Below are 12,701 nucleotides of genomic sequence, written 5' to 3' on the forward strand. Positions count from 1 at the left end.
ACTGTAACATGTTGATGTATTTGTTGTTTTGAAATAATTATAACTTAAGTATATAATATTACATTTCATTGGCATCATTGGTATCCATGGAGGTAAATTATCACCACGTTGTGCTTCAATATTAAATCTTAACGGGCATGACTGGTGACATTTCCGGGGTACTCGACAGCGATAGCTGCATGTTGTGCTCTTACGAGCGGATGGACACTCAGTAAGCATAGGCTATAGATAGATAGATATTGGTAAGAACAGAAAACTGAGATCTGCACTTAGAACATGAGGTGCAATGTTTATTTATGAATGGTTTAAAAGCAATTCAACAAAAAGTATATTGACCTCCTAATAAATCAAATAACAATAGATTTTTATATATCACCAATGTCAAAGTAGCTTTTATATCTTTGACTCGCACGAACATGATGCTAGTGAATTTCCTCATACCTGCCTAATATTCAGGTAACAGTCTTCTATTATATTGATAAATACTATATCACCATGTAACGCCTATATAACAAAAAAAAATTCCTGAATTTGGTATTTTTGAAAATTCATTTTTTTCAATTCTGAGTGTGTTCTACTTTCAGTATTGATAGAAACCATTTTTTTAAAATTTGACATGCAAAAAAATGCATGTAATATTACTTAAGTGTAATATTAGTCCCTTTTGTTACTATTTGTATATTTGTTACAATTATAATAATAAAACCGACTTTGATATTTTTATCATCTTATATTACTGACTACAATAGTGACACAAACATAACACAGTACAGTCATGTCACATAACATTTACAAGGTAGGCATCAGTGAAAGCACTTTTTTAAAAATTAAATATCTGGCCCCTCTTTTTAATTATGGACAGTGCATAAGATAAGTATAATTATGGAAATAATGGTTTACAAAACATTCGGAAAAAATCTACAATAGTACTTAATCTGAATATAACATGACCTGTGCGTAGGAATAATTTGGTAAGGTATCTGTAATGAGCGCATTATTTTGCGCGGAGCTTCTCAATTGCTGCGTTGCAGCAACATTAGTACTAACTTGTTGACCATAGTCTTTGCAGTGAGATGTTATTCTGTTGTAGCGTAGTGGTAGCACGCTGATCTTTCAATCATACTGTTGCTGGTTTAAATCCCATCAGTTATACATTTTTGTTATAAGAAAATATCTTCTAATATCTTAACTCTGGTTTAAATTAGCAAGTGTATTTTAGATTTTTATGATTTTATATGTAAATAGTAAGTCAACCTTATATTCTCTTGTAAACCTTATAGATTAACAGTGTGCATTTAAACTGTGTTTTATATGTATAAACTAATAAATAAATAAATCCTGTATCTGACCTTTTCATTTTGATTAACTATATCTTTAATCACAAACATTGACATGCGCCTTTTTGTTGGTGAAATTCTTTATGTATCCACTAATCTGATAACTGGAAGAAGACAGGTCAGGGATCGATGCATCCGTAGGTACAAACAAACTTTGACTGATATAGCTTATGGTGCACTACCTGCCACAATAGGTTAGTCATTTTTGAATTGTTATTCACTTTAACTGGGTGTTCAATTTTCGCACAATTCAAACAATTTTCTCGAAAACTATAACTATAGGAGAACGCACTTGATATTGATATTTGCAGAAAGTTACCGTGCATATGATAAGCTATATCTAGTTTGGATTTAAGACACCTAAAAAATAATGGACTGACCGATACACAGGAATCGCCATTTCGCATTTGTATTACTATACAGTCACGTGATTCCTCCGGTGGTAACGTTCATTACGTCTGATAGTTACCACCGGAGGAATCACGTGACTGTATATTATAATTTGGTACCGAAATGAATGAAAATGAGCTTTATATAAAATAAAAAGTAATATTGACTTCTTTTTCTCTTGGAAGTCCAATCTTGTTGAAAGATCTGTAGCGTAAAATGTTCTTTGTAGAGGTATTGCAAGTAAACCTAGGAAACCACACAGAAACAAAATTGCAAGTCTCTTATAGCTTTTATATATACATTAAAAGGAAATAAAAGTGTATTTAAAAAATAAATAAAATACTTGTCCCAATTCATGATCAAATATTTTACATTTGTTTTCCAAAGAAGAAATTCTTAATCAATTGTTTTACTAATATATCGAATTATCGGTTCATGTACATGTACTCTATTGTCATGAAATATGCGATACTTTTTAACCAGGTTTTCAACGAAAATTGTAATGCCGAAGTCGGCGGGCGGTTGGGCGGGCAGGCGTCAACTTTTGGTTTCCGCTTAATAACTTTAGTTTGCTGTGGTCTATCGACACCAAACTTGTTGTGTAGGTAGCTAATATCAAGAGGCAGCTTCGGATTGCTACCCAGGTGTCTGTGATCAAGGTCAAGACTACTGTTACTAAAAATAGAAATTAAGTTTCCGCTCAATAACTTGAGTTTGCTTTGGCCTATTGACACCAAACTTGGTGTATAGATAGCTTATATCAAGAGGCAGCTTGGGATTTCTACCCAGGTGTCTGTGATCAAGGTCAAGACCACTGTAACTAAAAATAGAAATTCAGTTTCCGCTCAATAACTTGAGTTTGCTTTGGCCTATTGACACCAAACTTAGTGTATAGATAGCTAATATCAAGAGGCAGCTTGAGATTGCTACACAGGTGTCTGTGATCAAGGTCAAGGTCACTGTTACTTAAAATAGAAATTCAGTTTCCGCTCAATCACTTGAGTTTGTTTTGGCCTATTGACACCAAACTTGGTGTATAGATAGCTTATATCAAGAGGCAGCTTTGGAAAGCTACCCAGGTGTCTCTGATTAAGGTCACTGTTACTAAAAACAGAAATTCAGAGCAAACTCAATAACTTGAGTTTGCTTTGGCCTATTGACACCAAACTTGGTGCATGTATAGCTTATATCAAGAGGCAGCTTAAGATTGCTAGATCAAGAACAAGGTCACTGTTACTAAAAACAGAAATTAAGTTTAAGCTCAATTAATTGAGTTGCTTTGACCTTTTGACACCAAACTTGGTGTTTGGATAGCTTTTATTAAGAGGCAGCTTGGGATTGCTTCCCAGGTATCAATGGTCAAGGTCACTGATACTAAAAACAGAAATTCAGTTTCTACTCTATAACTCTAGTTTGCTTTGGTCTATTGACACCAAACTTGAAGAATGGGTAGCTTCAAGAGGCAGCTTTGGAATGCTACCCAGATGTCTGTGATCATGGTTAATGTATTAAGATTTCATGTTATAACTTGAGTTTGCTTTGACCTTTTGACACTAAACTTGCTGCGTGGCAGCTTTTGATTGCCACTAGATATCTGGGAGCAAGGTCAAGGTCATTTGCTTACAATAGAATTTTCAGCTTCTACTCAATAATTTCAGTGCATTGTGACCTATTGATTGCTGTCACATCAAAACTTGATCGTTGAAAACCTGGTTTTCGTCGCATTGCGGCGCTTCTTGTCTTAATATATAAATCTCATTTGTTTCTGTGTATAGTTTACGCTGCAAACAATTTATCTTACTTTATTATAAGCTTTTATCTTTAAATTAAGGTTTTTGTTGTCGATTTTTGTAAAACAATGTAACAGTAAGTTTGTGATAAAAGAAACTCTAATATAAAACAAGACTTTAGTGGCTGAAAGTATTGAAACTTGTTTTCTTGGCGAAAAAAAGTCAAGGAAACCATATCGTGTTGTTGCTTTTTTGTCTTTAAATTAACGAAGTTTACGGGTTGTTATTTACATCAGTGAAATATAGTAAATATCATTTATATTATTTTCAAGACGGACTTCTATTGCATGTAAAAAACGTATGGAAAAGGGTTAAAAGTTCCACATGAGAGATGCCACACTGGTAATGCCCCATACAAGTGCTGCGGGAATTCATTTTACATAAGCCTGAAACAAAATAATGAAAGAGCTTTATTACATGTAATTTCCCACAGAGCAGACGGTAATGGGGAAGTGCACACAGATGGAAATATAGATAATATTATGATGCTAAAAATGGGGTAAAATGAACTAAAAACGCTAAGTCATTGAAGTCTAAACCCCTGCTGAGTTTCATTCCATGAAACTCAAGAGGCAATTAGCCTTGATGTGGTAGATAATATACGTACAGGTCTTGAAGCCGCTTTCAAAATCATTTGGTAAGTATAGACACGGATTTTAAGCGGCTGCATGACACTGAATGAAAAATCCCTAGCTCCTTGAATATGATGATCACTGATGATGGTGTACTAAGTATTACCGTCTCAAAATGCTACATAATTGTTAAGTGCGAGTGTAGCTTCTTACTTCTATAAAGCAGCACGCCCCCAGATACCTGCTAATTTTCATGAAAATATTTTGAAAATACATGTATATTAAAAAGTAAAATATTGTGAAGTGAGCAAAGAAAAAAATGTACACATTGCAAACGGCACATGTAACCCATGAAATTGACCTAAAGAGGTCAAAATATACACACAAAAAGTAACGCACTAGAAATATCATGAAAAATACTGCAAACTCGGTCATTTAAAGATCCTGTAACACATTTTTTTCATAGTTTTATTTCATAAATATGAGGCTCAAATTGAGATTTGTCAATATTGTAAGTTCATATTAGCATTATTTATAAAGATATTACCCAATTTAACATTTCATGTAAATAAAGGGAGGAAATTATAAATTTATTTTCTAAAAATTCTAAGTCAAATTTTCACATTTTACATATTCTTTGATATTTGAAAATTGTTTTATTTGCATAATTATATACATATATAATTTTTTGCAAGTGTGGTATACACACAGTAACAATATCAATCACAAATTATACAGGATCTTTAACGCATATAAAATGGACAGGTTTAATTCTATCTTCACTATGTTCACAGTTTTTAAAATCTAAGTTCATTTTTTCTCAAGTTTGATTTTCTTGAAATAGTTTGTCTCATCTGGAGGCATGCAGCTTTAAAGTAGATTAGAGTTTTACACTTATAACTGTTAATTGTTTCAAGATTAAATCTTCAACAGTTTAGGATATACATGTACATCAACTAGCATCCATATCAGTATACAGTAAAACTTTAATGTTCTAAGTAATAGAAAGAGCACCGAAACACGAGGCTATCTGATTTGTACTAGTAGACTAGTAGTGTACTAGTAGAGTATTAATCAGATTGCCGAGTGTTTTGGTGTTCTTTCTCTTTTGTATCATAGTCTATCATAAAAGCACGTTCCCTGTTGTCACAATATGAAACCCCGGCAAAAATGAACCAATGAACGAACATCTGAATATGACATTTCTGTCGCTTTCCTTTTCTCTGCCGTCACAATATGTAGACCCCAGCAAAAATGAGCCAATCAATGGGCATGCTCTGCAGTGCGGGTAACTAATACCCGCACTCCAGTTAACGCACTGAGCATGTATATGTATACGATTTAACCCTGACACAGGGTTTCAACAGAAAGGTCTCCAAACTATGATACAAAAAATATTTAGTTAACATCGTTGCTTTTCGTAAAGACTGAAATTTTCCTAGATAATTAAGAAATGTGTAATTAAAATTGCACCAAAGACTACAATTTTTAATATGCTGATTTGATTTTCTTTTTATAGAGCGTAAGTCTCGATCCAACGTTCTGTAAGGGTTATGCCTTTAACGTAAAACTCACACAATCACCCTTAAAACACCGCAAATATTTTCTGAATCCGTACCTGCATCTTTTAAAGGTTTTAAACAATTGATTCATATCAGGATAAAAATGCAAAAATCTCCACAAAGTTAAATAATTATGGGAGCAAGGGAATTAAACGTAAATACATGAACTTTCGATACAATGACATTTTAATGAAAGTAAAGAAATCAAGCTCAGATCATCTTGTAAGATACCGAGTTTGAACTCACGTTGACCTTGTGATGTTAGGTCAATGAACTGGTGATTCAGCTGTTGTAAACAAAATGCTCGAGTGCACGTTAACATCACATCTATTTTACATAACAAAGATCTAAAACCAATACATTGTTACAGGTAAGACAGATCAAGGGCTAATAAAAAGTAGAAAAAATAACGATAATAAAATAAATGTATTTTTAACACAGAAGGATGCGTGTCATCTTGATTCACTTGAGTGAAATTTAAAAAAAAAACACAACAACAACAACATCTTCCTCTTTAATGCAGGTTACGTTTAGCGAGCTAGCGGACTAGAGGCGTTTCATTTTTGTGGAGTTATTTTTTTTTTGTATAGTGGACTAAGTTATAATCTTTGAACTACAAAAATGAAACTAAGCGCTGTGAAAGGATTGTTGCTTTGTGCTTTTGGTAAGTGGTTTAAATTTCTTTACAAAATGTGAAATAAATGAACTACGTGGTATAGGGCGCTGTCGTAAAAATTAAAAAAAAATCATTGAAAACTGTTCTTGATATTTTAAATGAATCAATAAATAATGCATGTCTTGAGCGTTATTTGTAAGGTAAAACAACAACAACAACAACAACAAATATAGAATTAAAATTAAAGACTATCAGCAAATGCTCAGACTGTCTCTCTGCTTTACAGAGTTTCACCAAGCATGGTATTTGAGTATAAGTATTAATCCAATAGTAGAAATAAAACAGAAAAATAGTAAATATAAGTTCAAACACCTAGTGTGCTCGGGTCAACGTTGTTATTTCTTGTTTACGTTTTCTACTCCGTATTGTATATGTATTAGAGGCACTAAGAAAGTTGACGTATGAATAAATATCGTACATGTACTTAATTAAATGTTCATAATACGAGTATAATTTTAATGTTTCCAATGTGCTGAAATATGCATGTTACAGTAATCTGTTTAATTCGTTCGTGTTTCTTTGCATAGGTATTGTATATATTCGTTAAATAAGCAATCATTTAATATTATTTTACAGTAGTTTACTTGACCCATGACCTCAGATGTTGTTGTTTTTCCCTGTATGATGAGGACAGTGTAATCAAATAATTGTCATATTGTAGTAAATGATAAACTCGTGTTAGCAGTGTGCGAGTCTTGGTAACAAGGTATTCTCGCCAAAGGAGTTTTGTTTTGGCGAAAAATACGTTGACGACCTTGCATTTACATTGATTCGTTCATTTAGATATGCAAAAGTCCTTAGTCTTAATGAATTTCTCACCATTTGAGCTAGGGCTTTAAATGAGTCTTCGTGCTTCTGCAGATGTTAATGCACGAAAAAAGTGCTTAAACACTCTTATTATTCAATGCGTTTACTGTCAATATAAAGGTTAGATATGTTCAATAATGTATAACAATTGTTTCATTATTATTATTATTATTATTATTATTATTATTATTATTATTATCATTATTATTATTACAGCGATCAAAATTTCAAGAATAAAATAAAAACATATCAACTTTCATTTTGATTTTTGAATTCATATAATTTGATCAGAATGAACAAATAATTAAATTTAAATCTTCTTATTTCTTTTAATTGTTATTTCATTTAATGTATTGTTTATAGGGATCACACATGCGGCTGTGATAGAAGTTTATGAAAACTCTGCTGTCACTATTACATGCGACTTAAACGTCCAATATCCAACATGGACTGGCCCAGCTGGACTAGCAAACCCTCTTACAAGCGGCCAATCTATAAATGAAGCGGACATGGAGTGGGTGAACAATAAAGATCTCAAGATTGAAAAAGCAATGTTACAACATGACGGCAATTATACGTGTTCAGATAATAATGGTAACAGCAAGACCGCTGAAGTTGATGTTCAATGTACGTACACTATTTGAACGGTTAACACATTACAACAAAAATAAATCAAGTTTTAGACCTTAAGAATAGCCATGCAGAATCATGCATTAGATGAATAGCAGAAGGTTAACAGTATGGCAATATTTATGAAACCAGTGTACCTAAACTCATGCATAAAAGTTTCAAGTATTATTAAGCTTATAGGTTTTGCTTATATGATAATTAATATTATATTAAGTTAATTCCAGCAAACACACTTGGTTTTGCATCAATAAATTGTTTTTTTTTTTATTAAAGGCCGATTTTAACAAAGTGCTTGTTTAAAAAGACAAAAGAGTACAAGTTCAATTAAATGTTTTGGGTCCGATATCTTAAAGTTGATTAACAAAATGTCTTTGATATTATTTTCTGTTTAACCAAAAGTACAATAAAAGCGTTTTCTAACTTATTACACATAAAGGTACGCAATCGATTTCATTGTTTTGGCCAATATCGTTTTTAAAGTTCTTGATCCTATATGCATTCATTATACCTGATTTTGCGATAGAAATAAATCAAGTTTGACTTGTTTTTACATTTTGAGAAAAAGAAAACAACCAACAACGTTAATTGCTGATACGAACCAATGCAAGAAATGAGCCATGTCACGACAAAATCAACATAATGGGTTTGTGACCAGCATGGATCCAGACCAGTCTGATCAGGATCCATGCTGTTCGCTTACCAACCCTATTACAAGTTCAGAAATTGATAGCGAACAGCATGGATCCTGATCAGACTGCGCCGATGTGCAGGCTGGTCTGGATCCATGCTGGTCGCAAACCCATTATGTTGGTTTTGTCGTGACGCGGCTTAAATATAGAAGGATTATTATTAGTTCTCAATAACTGTTTTATATGTACTTAGCACTTTATAAGCAGAATATCAATTCATACTAAGCATTTCTTATTCAATCAAAATATTTATCCATATTAAAATACAATGTATATGAAAAAAGAATTAAAATTCCGTTTTAACATGTATGAAAATGTCATACTTCTATGTGTATTTGGATTTTTAGAACATTCAAACTTTTATTACCTGCAAACTTTAACGTTTTTTATGATGGCGGGACTGATAATAACATTTCGAGATTAATGTTCCATTTGATGAAGTCTAGAAAATAACTTATGTGCTAAATTTTAGATCATTAGCTCACTTCCTTTTTTTCGGGATAATTACTCTTATAATAGTGAAAAATGACACAAAATTGAAAGTCGTTGCAATGCATTTCATTCAATAACATAAAATACGATTTTCAATGTATTTTTGAGCATATTTCTCAATTATCTTTTGCATGTCTTTCTGTTTAAAATGCCCCAGCTTTTCTATGTAAAAAAAAATAAAATTTTATGTGTTTACGCTTTTGGACCTCAGTTGAGTTTCTTTGATCAAACTCTACCGAAAGAACCTGGGTCATACGATAATATTTTGTCCCGGGAAGAACTAAGAAAGTGAAAAGTTTTTATCTTGTTTGCATTTATATCTTTTACAGACTTTTCGACTTCGGCGTCTTTATCAGTAGCTTCAACGGCAAATACAACAGCAGTGTTTACTTGTCGTTGTCATAGCAATCCACCTTGTAAAATACATCCTTATAGTGTTTCGCATGACGCAGATAGCAAAACTAAATTCTTTCCTTGTAAACCAGTAAGTTTGGTTCTTCATATAATTATGTTATTTAAGTATAATTATGATTTTGATTAATAGAATAAAATCCTATGTACATTATACGTAATAGTATTTTGTTTGCTTCAAGATTTCGTACTGTTTTGCATCTATCCATACATTTTCCTATTTTTTGAAATACTCATATAATTTAGAGAATTAACAAAGCAAGATTTGAATTTTATAGATTTGCAGTAGGTCATGTTTTATACAATCATCTTAATAGTCGGTTATATTCAATTTAAAAGAATGTATGTAAGATCTCTTCAAGAAAAAAACACCTTTGAATTTTCAAGTACAGGCATACGACGATGCTGAATTGAATTTTTTGTTTCGTTTTTGTAACTTCGGGTAATAAGTTTAAAAAATTATTCCCAGGGCGCATTTCTGTCTTTGATATCATAACTTGCTTGAAATGCTATGTTTTGAAATTATGAGTGGCGAAGTCGGGGCTTCCAGATCTTAAACATTGTCCATGCCTTACTCGAAACCGGCTTGCAAACCAGTTTAAATGATAGTTTAAAGCCAGAAAAAGAAAAAGAAACGAATTTAGTTTAATATCTTTAACATTATATTCTCAAAGCTATATGATACAATATCAAAGATGAAAAAGTATTTCATTCTTTTAAAACATATTATTCAGGATCCCACTACTGAAAACCGGATGGAGTGTAAGGCTACTGTAACATTGGGACTGGCCAAAAGGTACAATGGACTCACTGAAAACAGATGCGAGTTCAAGTACAAAGACATCGAAAAATACGCGACACAATCTGCTAGAAATGTATTTTATTGTAAGTTGAAACACATACAAAATTTTGTTTGTTAGATGATTGGGGTTTACGTCAAACCGACACAGTATAGGTCATATGGCGACGTTCCAGCTTTACTGGTGGAGGAAGACCTCAGGTGCCCTTCCGTGCATTATTTCAGGCACGAACGGGCACCTGAGTAGAACCACCGACGTCCCGTAAGCTAGCTGGATAGCTTCCTTACATGAAAGAATCATGAAAGAATCTAAAGTCCCTGTCGGGATTCGAACCCACAGCGATTAGGGGCAAGTTCTTTGAAGTGACCGACCTTAACCACTCGGCCACGGACGCTCCAACATAAAAAGTAGTTAAATGTAACGTCTCAACGTGAATTCAAGCATTAAAGTATTTAACCATTAACACACTTCAGTGTAGTATTTTTTACTTGTGTTTCGGGGAACAATGATTCCAGCACATTTAATGTTGATTACCGCTTCCGGTGCTAAAGGTCGAAATAGATGTTGCACGTTTCTAGTCTCCCACATAAACAGACTAAATGAAACCGAGTTTGTTTTAGCATGTTATTTTGTTGTTGTCATTAATTCTTTCTAGATTGTAGTAATGATTTCAACTTATCATATTAAATTTTTTTTACGTTGTTTAAAGCAGCATGTGAAGTGAACAAAGACAGGAATTCACACATTGCATGCGGCACTTAAAATCAATGTAAGCGACAGAAAAAAGATGTCAAATCATGCAAAGATAGCCCCTACTGCGTTACTCACGCAGTAGAAATATGATGATAAATAATGCAAATCAGTCAATCTTTTAATTTCCTTAAAAAAAACATTTTGGCTCATCTGGAGGCATGCAGCTTTAAAAACCTCACATTTAACAGTTAGAAATTAAAAGCAGGACACGTCAGCTGCGTTTTTGTATTGTACAATAATTTTTAAATGCATTGCAAACATGTTCCACGTTTTGTAGTTCCTCCAACCAACGTCGATGTTACCGCAAAGAAAGTTGGTCAGACCGTTACCCTAAACTGTACAACCGATTCATCAAACCCTGTAGCTCTATTAAAGTGGTATAAAGGGAATAAAGATGAAGCCTCAGATAATACAATTATAACAAGTAATTATAGACGGGTCATTGAGGATGCGGAGTACAATGGTAAAAGTGTCTCACAATTGCTTAACATCAATGTAAAGAGCATCAAGGATGGAGAAAAGGCTTTCTGTTGTGGTAAACAAGTGCAAACAGAGATCTGTGAATCTATTTCACTAGCACCATTTAGGGAAACATGTACGTATCATTTTAGGCATATCATCTTTTAGGTACATCTTTTGTTAATAATGCAGTATCACTATCTTCGGATAGATTCATTTGCTTTGTACAACTAAACTTTGAAACACAAAAGACGCCACTCCCTCGACGATTCTTATTATAAGAGGTCACTAAATTTATTCACCATATGAGGTGTATGTAGAAATAGAGTCGACTCATAGACCAATGATGATATGTTTTCTAGAAAAGAATCTCAGATATACCCATTCTCTGTGTACTTATTCAGAAACTTGCACCTTTGTAGAATGTAATCTTTTTCTAGTCAATTAAGTGTGAACAACTATACGAATACCACAGAAACTTTGCACGACATTTGAATATGTATGTGAGAAGGCTGTTGAAATATTCACTATTTCTTTCATCATAAACTGACCCACAAACTATGTCTATATTTTTCTTTGATTAACTATTTATTCTGCAAACGATTGAAAAATAATAACCCTATACTTTAATAATTTATATGGCATTTTTTAATTTTAAATGATGTTAAGTTAAGACAAACACAATTCATATACATATCTAATTAAGCAATTTCATTACAAACAACAGTCAGCTATTTTTTTTTTTTTTTTTTTTTGTAAAATACTTGTATATTTTCTTCACTTTTTACAGCTGGAGGTCACAGTCTAACAGCCGGGATGACTTTGATTATTGTTGGTATAGCCATCATCATCCTTTGAGAAAGCACCATACTACAATCTACTCATTGTATCAAAATGTTATATATGGCATTAACATGATCACAAATTAAATAAGTTAAGCTAAAATATAGTGCATAATTTAAAACACCAATATAGGGTTAACGCACGTTTTTCCGTGTTATAACGTCTGCAGAGTCCCGAGGAACGGTTGGTGCCCGAGCCCGGTAGGGCGAGGGCTCCAACAGTTCCGAGGGACTCTGCAGACTTTATAACACGAAATAAACGTGCGTTGACGCTATTATAGCATAAAATTTTCAAACAGATTCGTGATGTATAGTTTATACAAAACACAATTCCATTAAATTCTTGTGCTTGGACGGTATTTATCCAATTCTATGTTTTACGTATGCGTTTCATTTTTCCGGGGCCAACAACTTGGAAAATTCTCGAAACCGAACGAAATTTTGAATTTTAATTGATTTAACAAATTTAAAGCTTGGCCTTTGGAGATTTA

The 12,701-nt window shown here is 32.9% G+C and overlaps 1 protein-coding gene across 2 annotated transcripts; it reads left to right on the top strand.

Moving 5' to 3' along the window:
* The first annotated feature begins 5,936 nt into the window (after positions 1–5,936).
* On the top strand, positions 5,937–12,311 carry LOC132714910 (uncharacterized). 2 transcript variants are annotated; one of them, XM_060697833.1, is made up of 6 exons: positions 5,937–6,021; positions 7,498–7,761; positions 9,275–9,429; positions 10,091–10,241; positions 11,187–11,504; positions 12,159–12,311. In XM_060697833.1, exons 2-6 carry the CDS (start codon positions 7,644–7,646, stop codon positions 12,224–12,226), a joined length of 810 nt encoding a protein of 269 aa, XP_060553816.1. In that variant the 5' UTR covers positions 5,937–6,021; positions 7,498–7,643; the 3' UTR covers positions 12,227–12,311. The 2 variants fall into 2 exon arrangements, with proteins under 2 accessions (XP_060553816.1, XP_060553815.1); XM_060697832.1 differs by lacking the exon at positions 5,937–6,021 and adding an exon at positions 6,028–6,315.
* The last annotated feature ends 390 nt before the right edge of the window (positions 12,312–12,701 follow it).

This window comes from Ruditapes philippinarum, unplaced genomic scaffold (assembly GCF_026571515.1).
Source record: "Ruditapes philippinarum isolate M1 unplaced genomic scaffold, ASM2657151v2 ctg633_1_1_1_1, whole genome shotgun sequence".
In the NCBI taxonomy this organism is placed as follows: domain Eukaryota; kingdom Metazoa; phylum Mollusca; class Bivalvia; order Venerida; family Veneridae; genus Ruditapes; species Ruditapes philippinarum.

Excerpts from the sequence above, each read along its gene's own strand:
- LOC132714910 (XM_060697832.1), top strand. The coding sequence starts at position 6,273 with ATGAAACTAAGCGCTGTGAAAGGATTGTTGCTTTGTGCTTTTG. Across the intron at positions 9,430-10,090 it reads AATTCTTTCCTTGTAAACCA|GATCCCACTACTGAAAACCG; the intron begins GTAAGTTTGGTT and ends CATATTATTCAG. Across the intron at positions 11,505-12,158 it reads AGCACCATTTAGGGAAACAT|CTGGAGGTCACAGTCTAACA; the intron begins GTACGTATCATT and ends CACTTTTTACAG.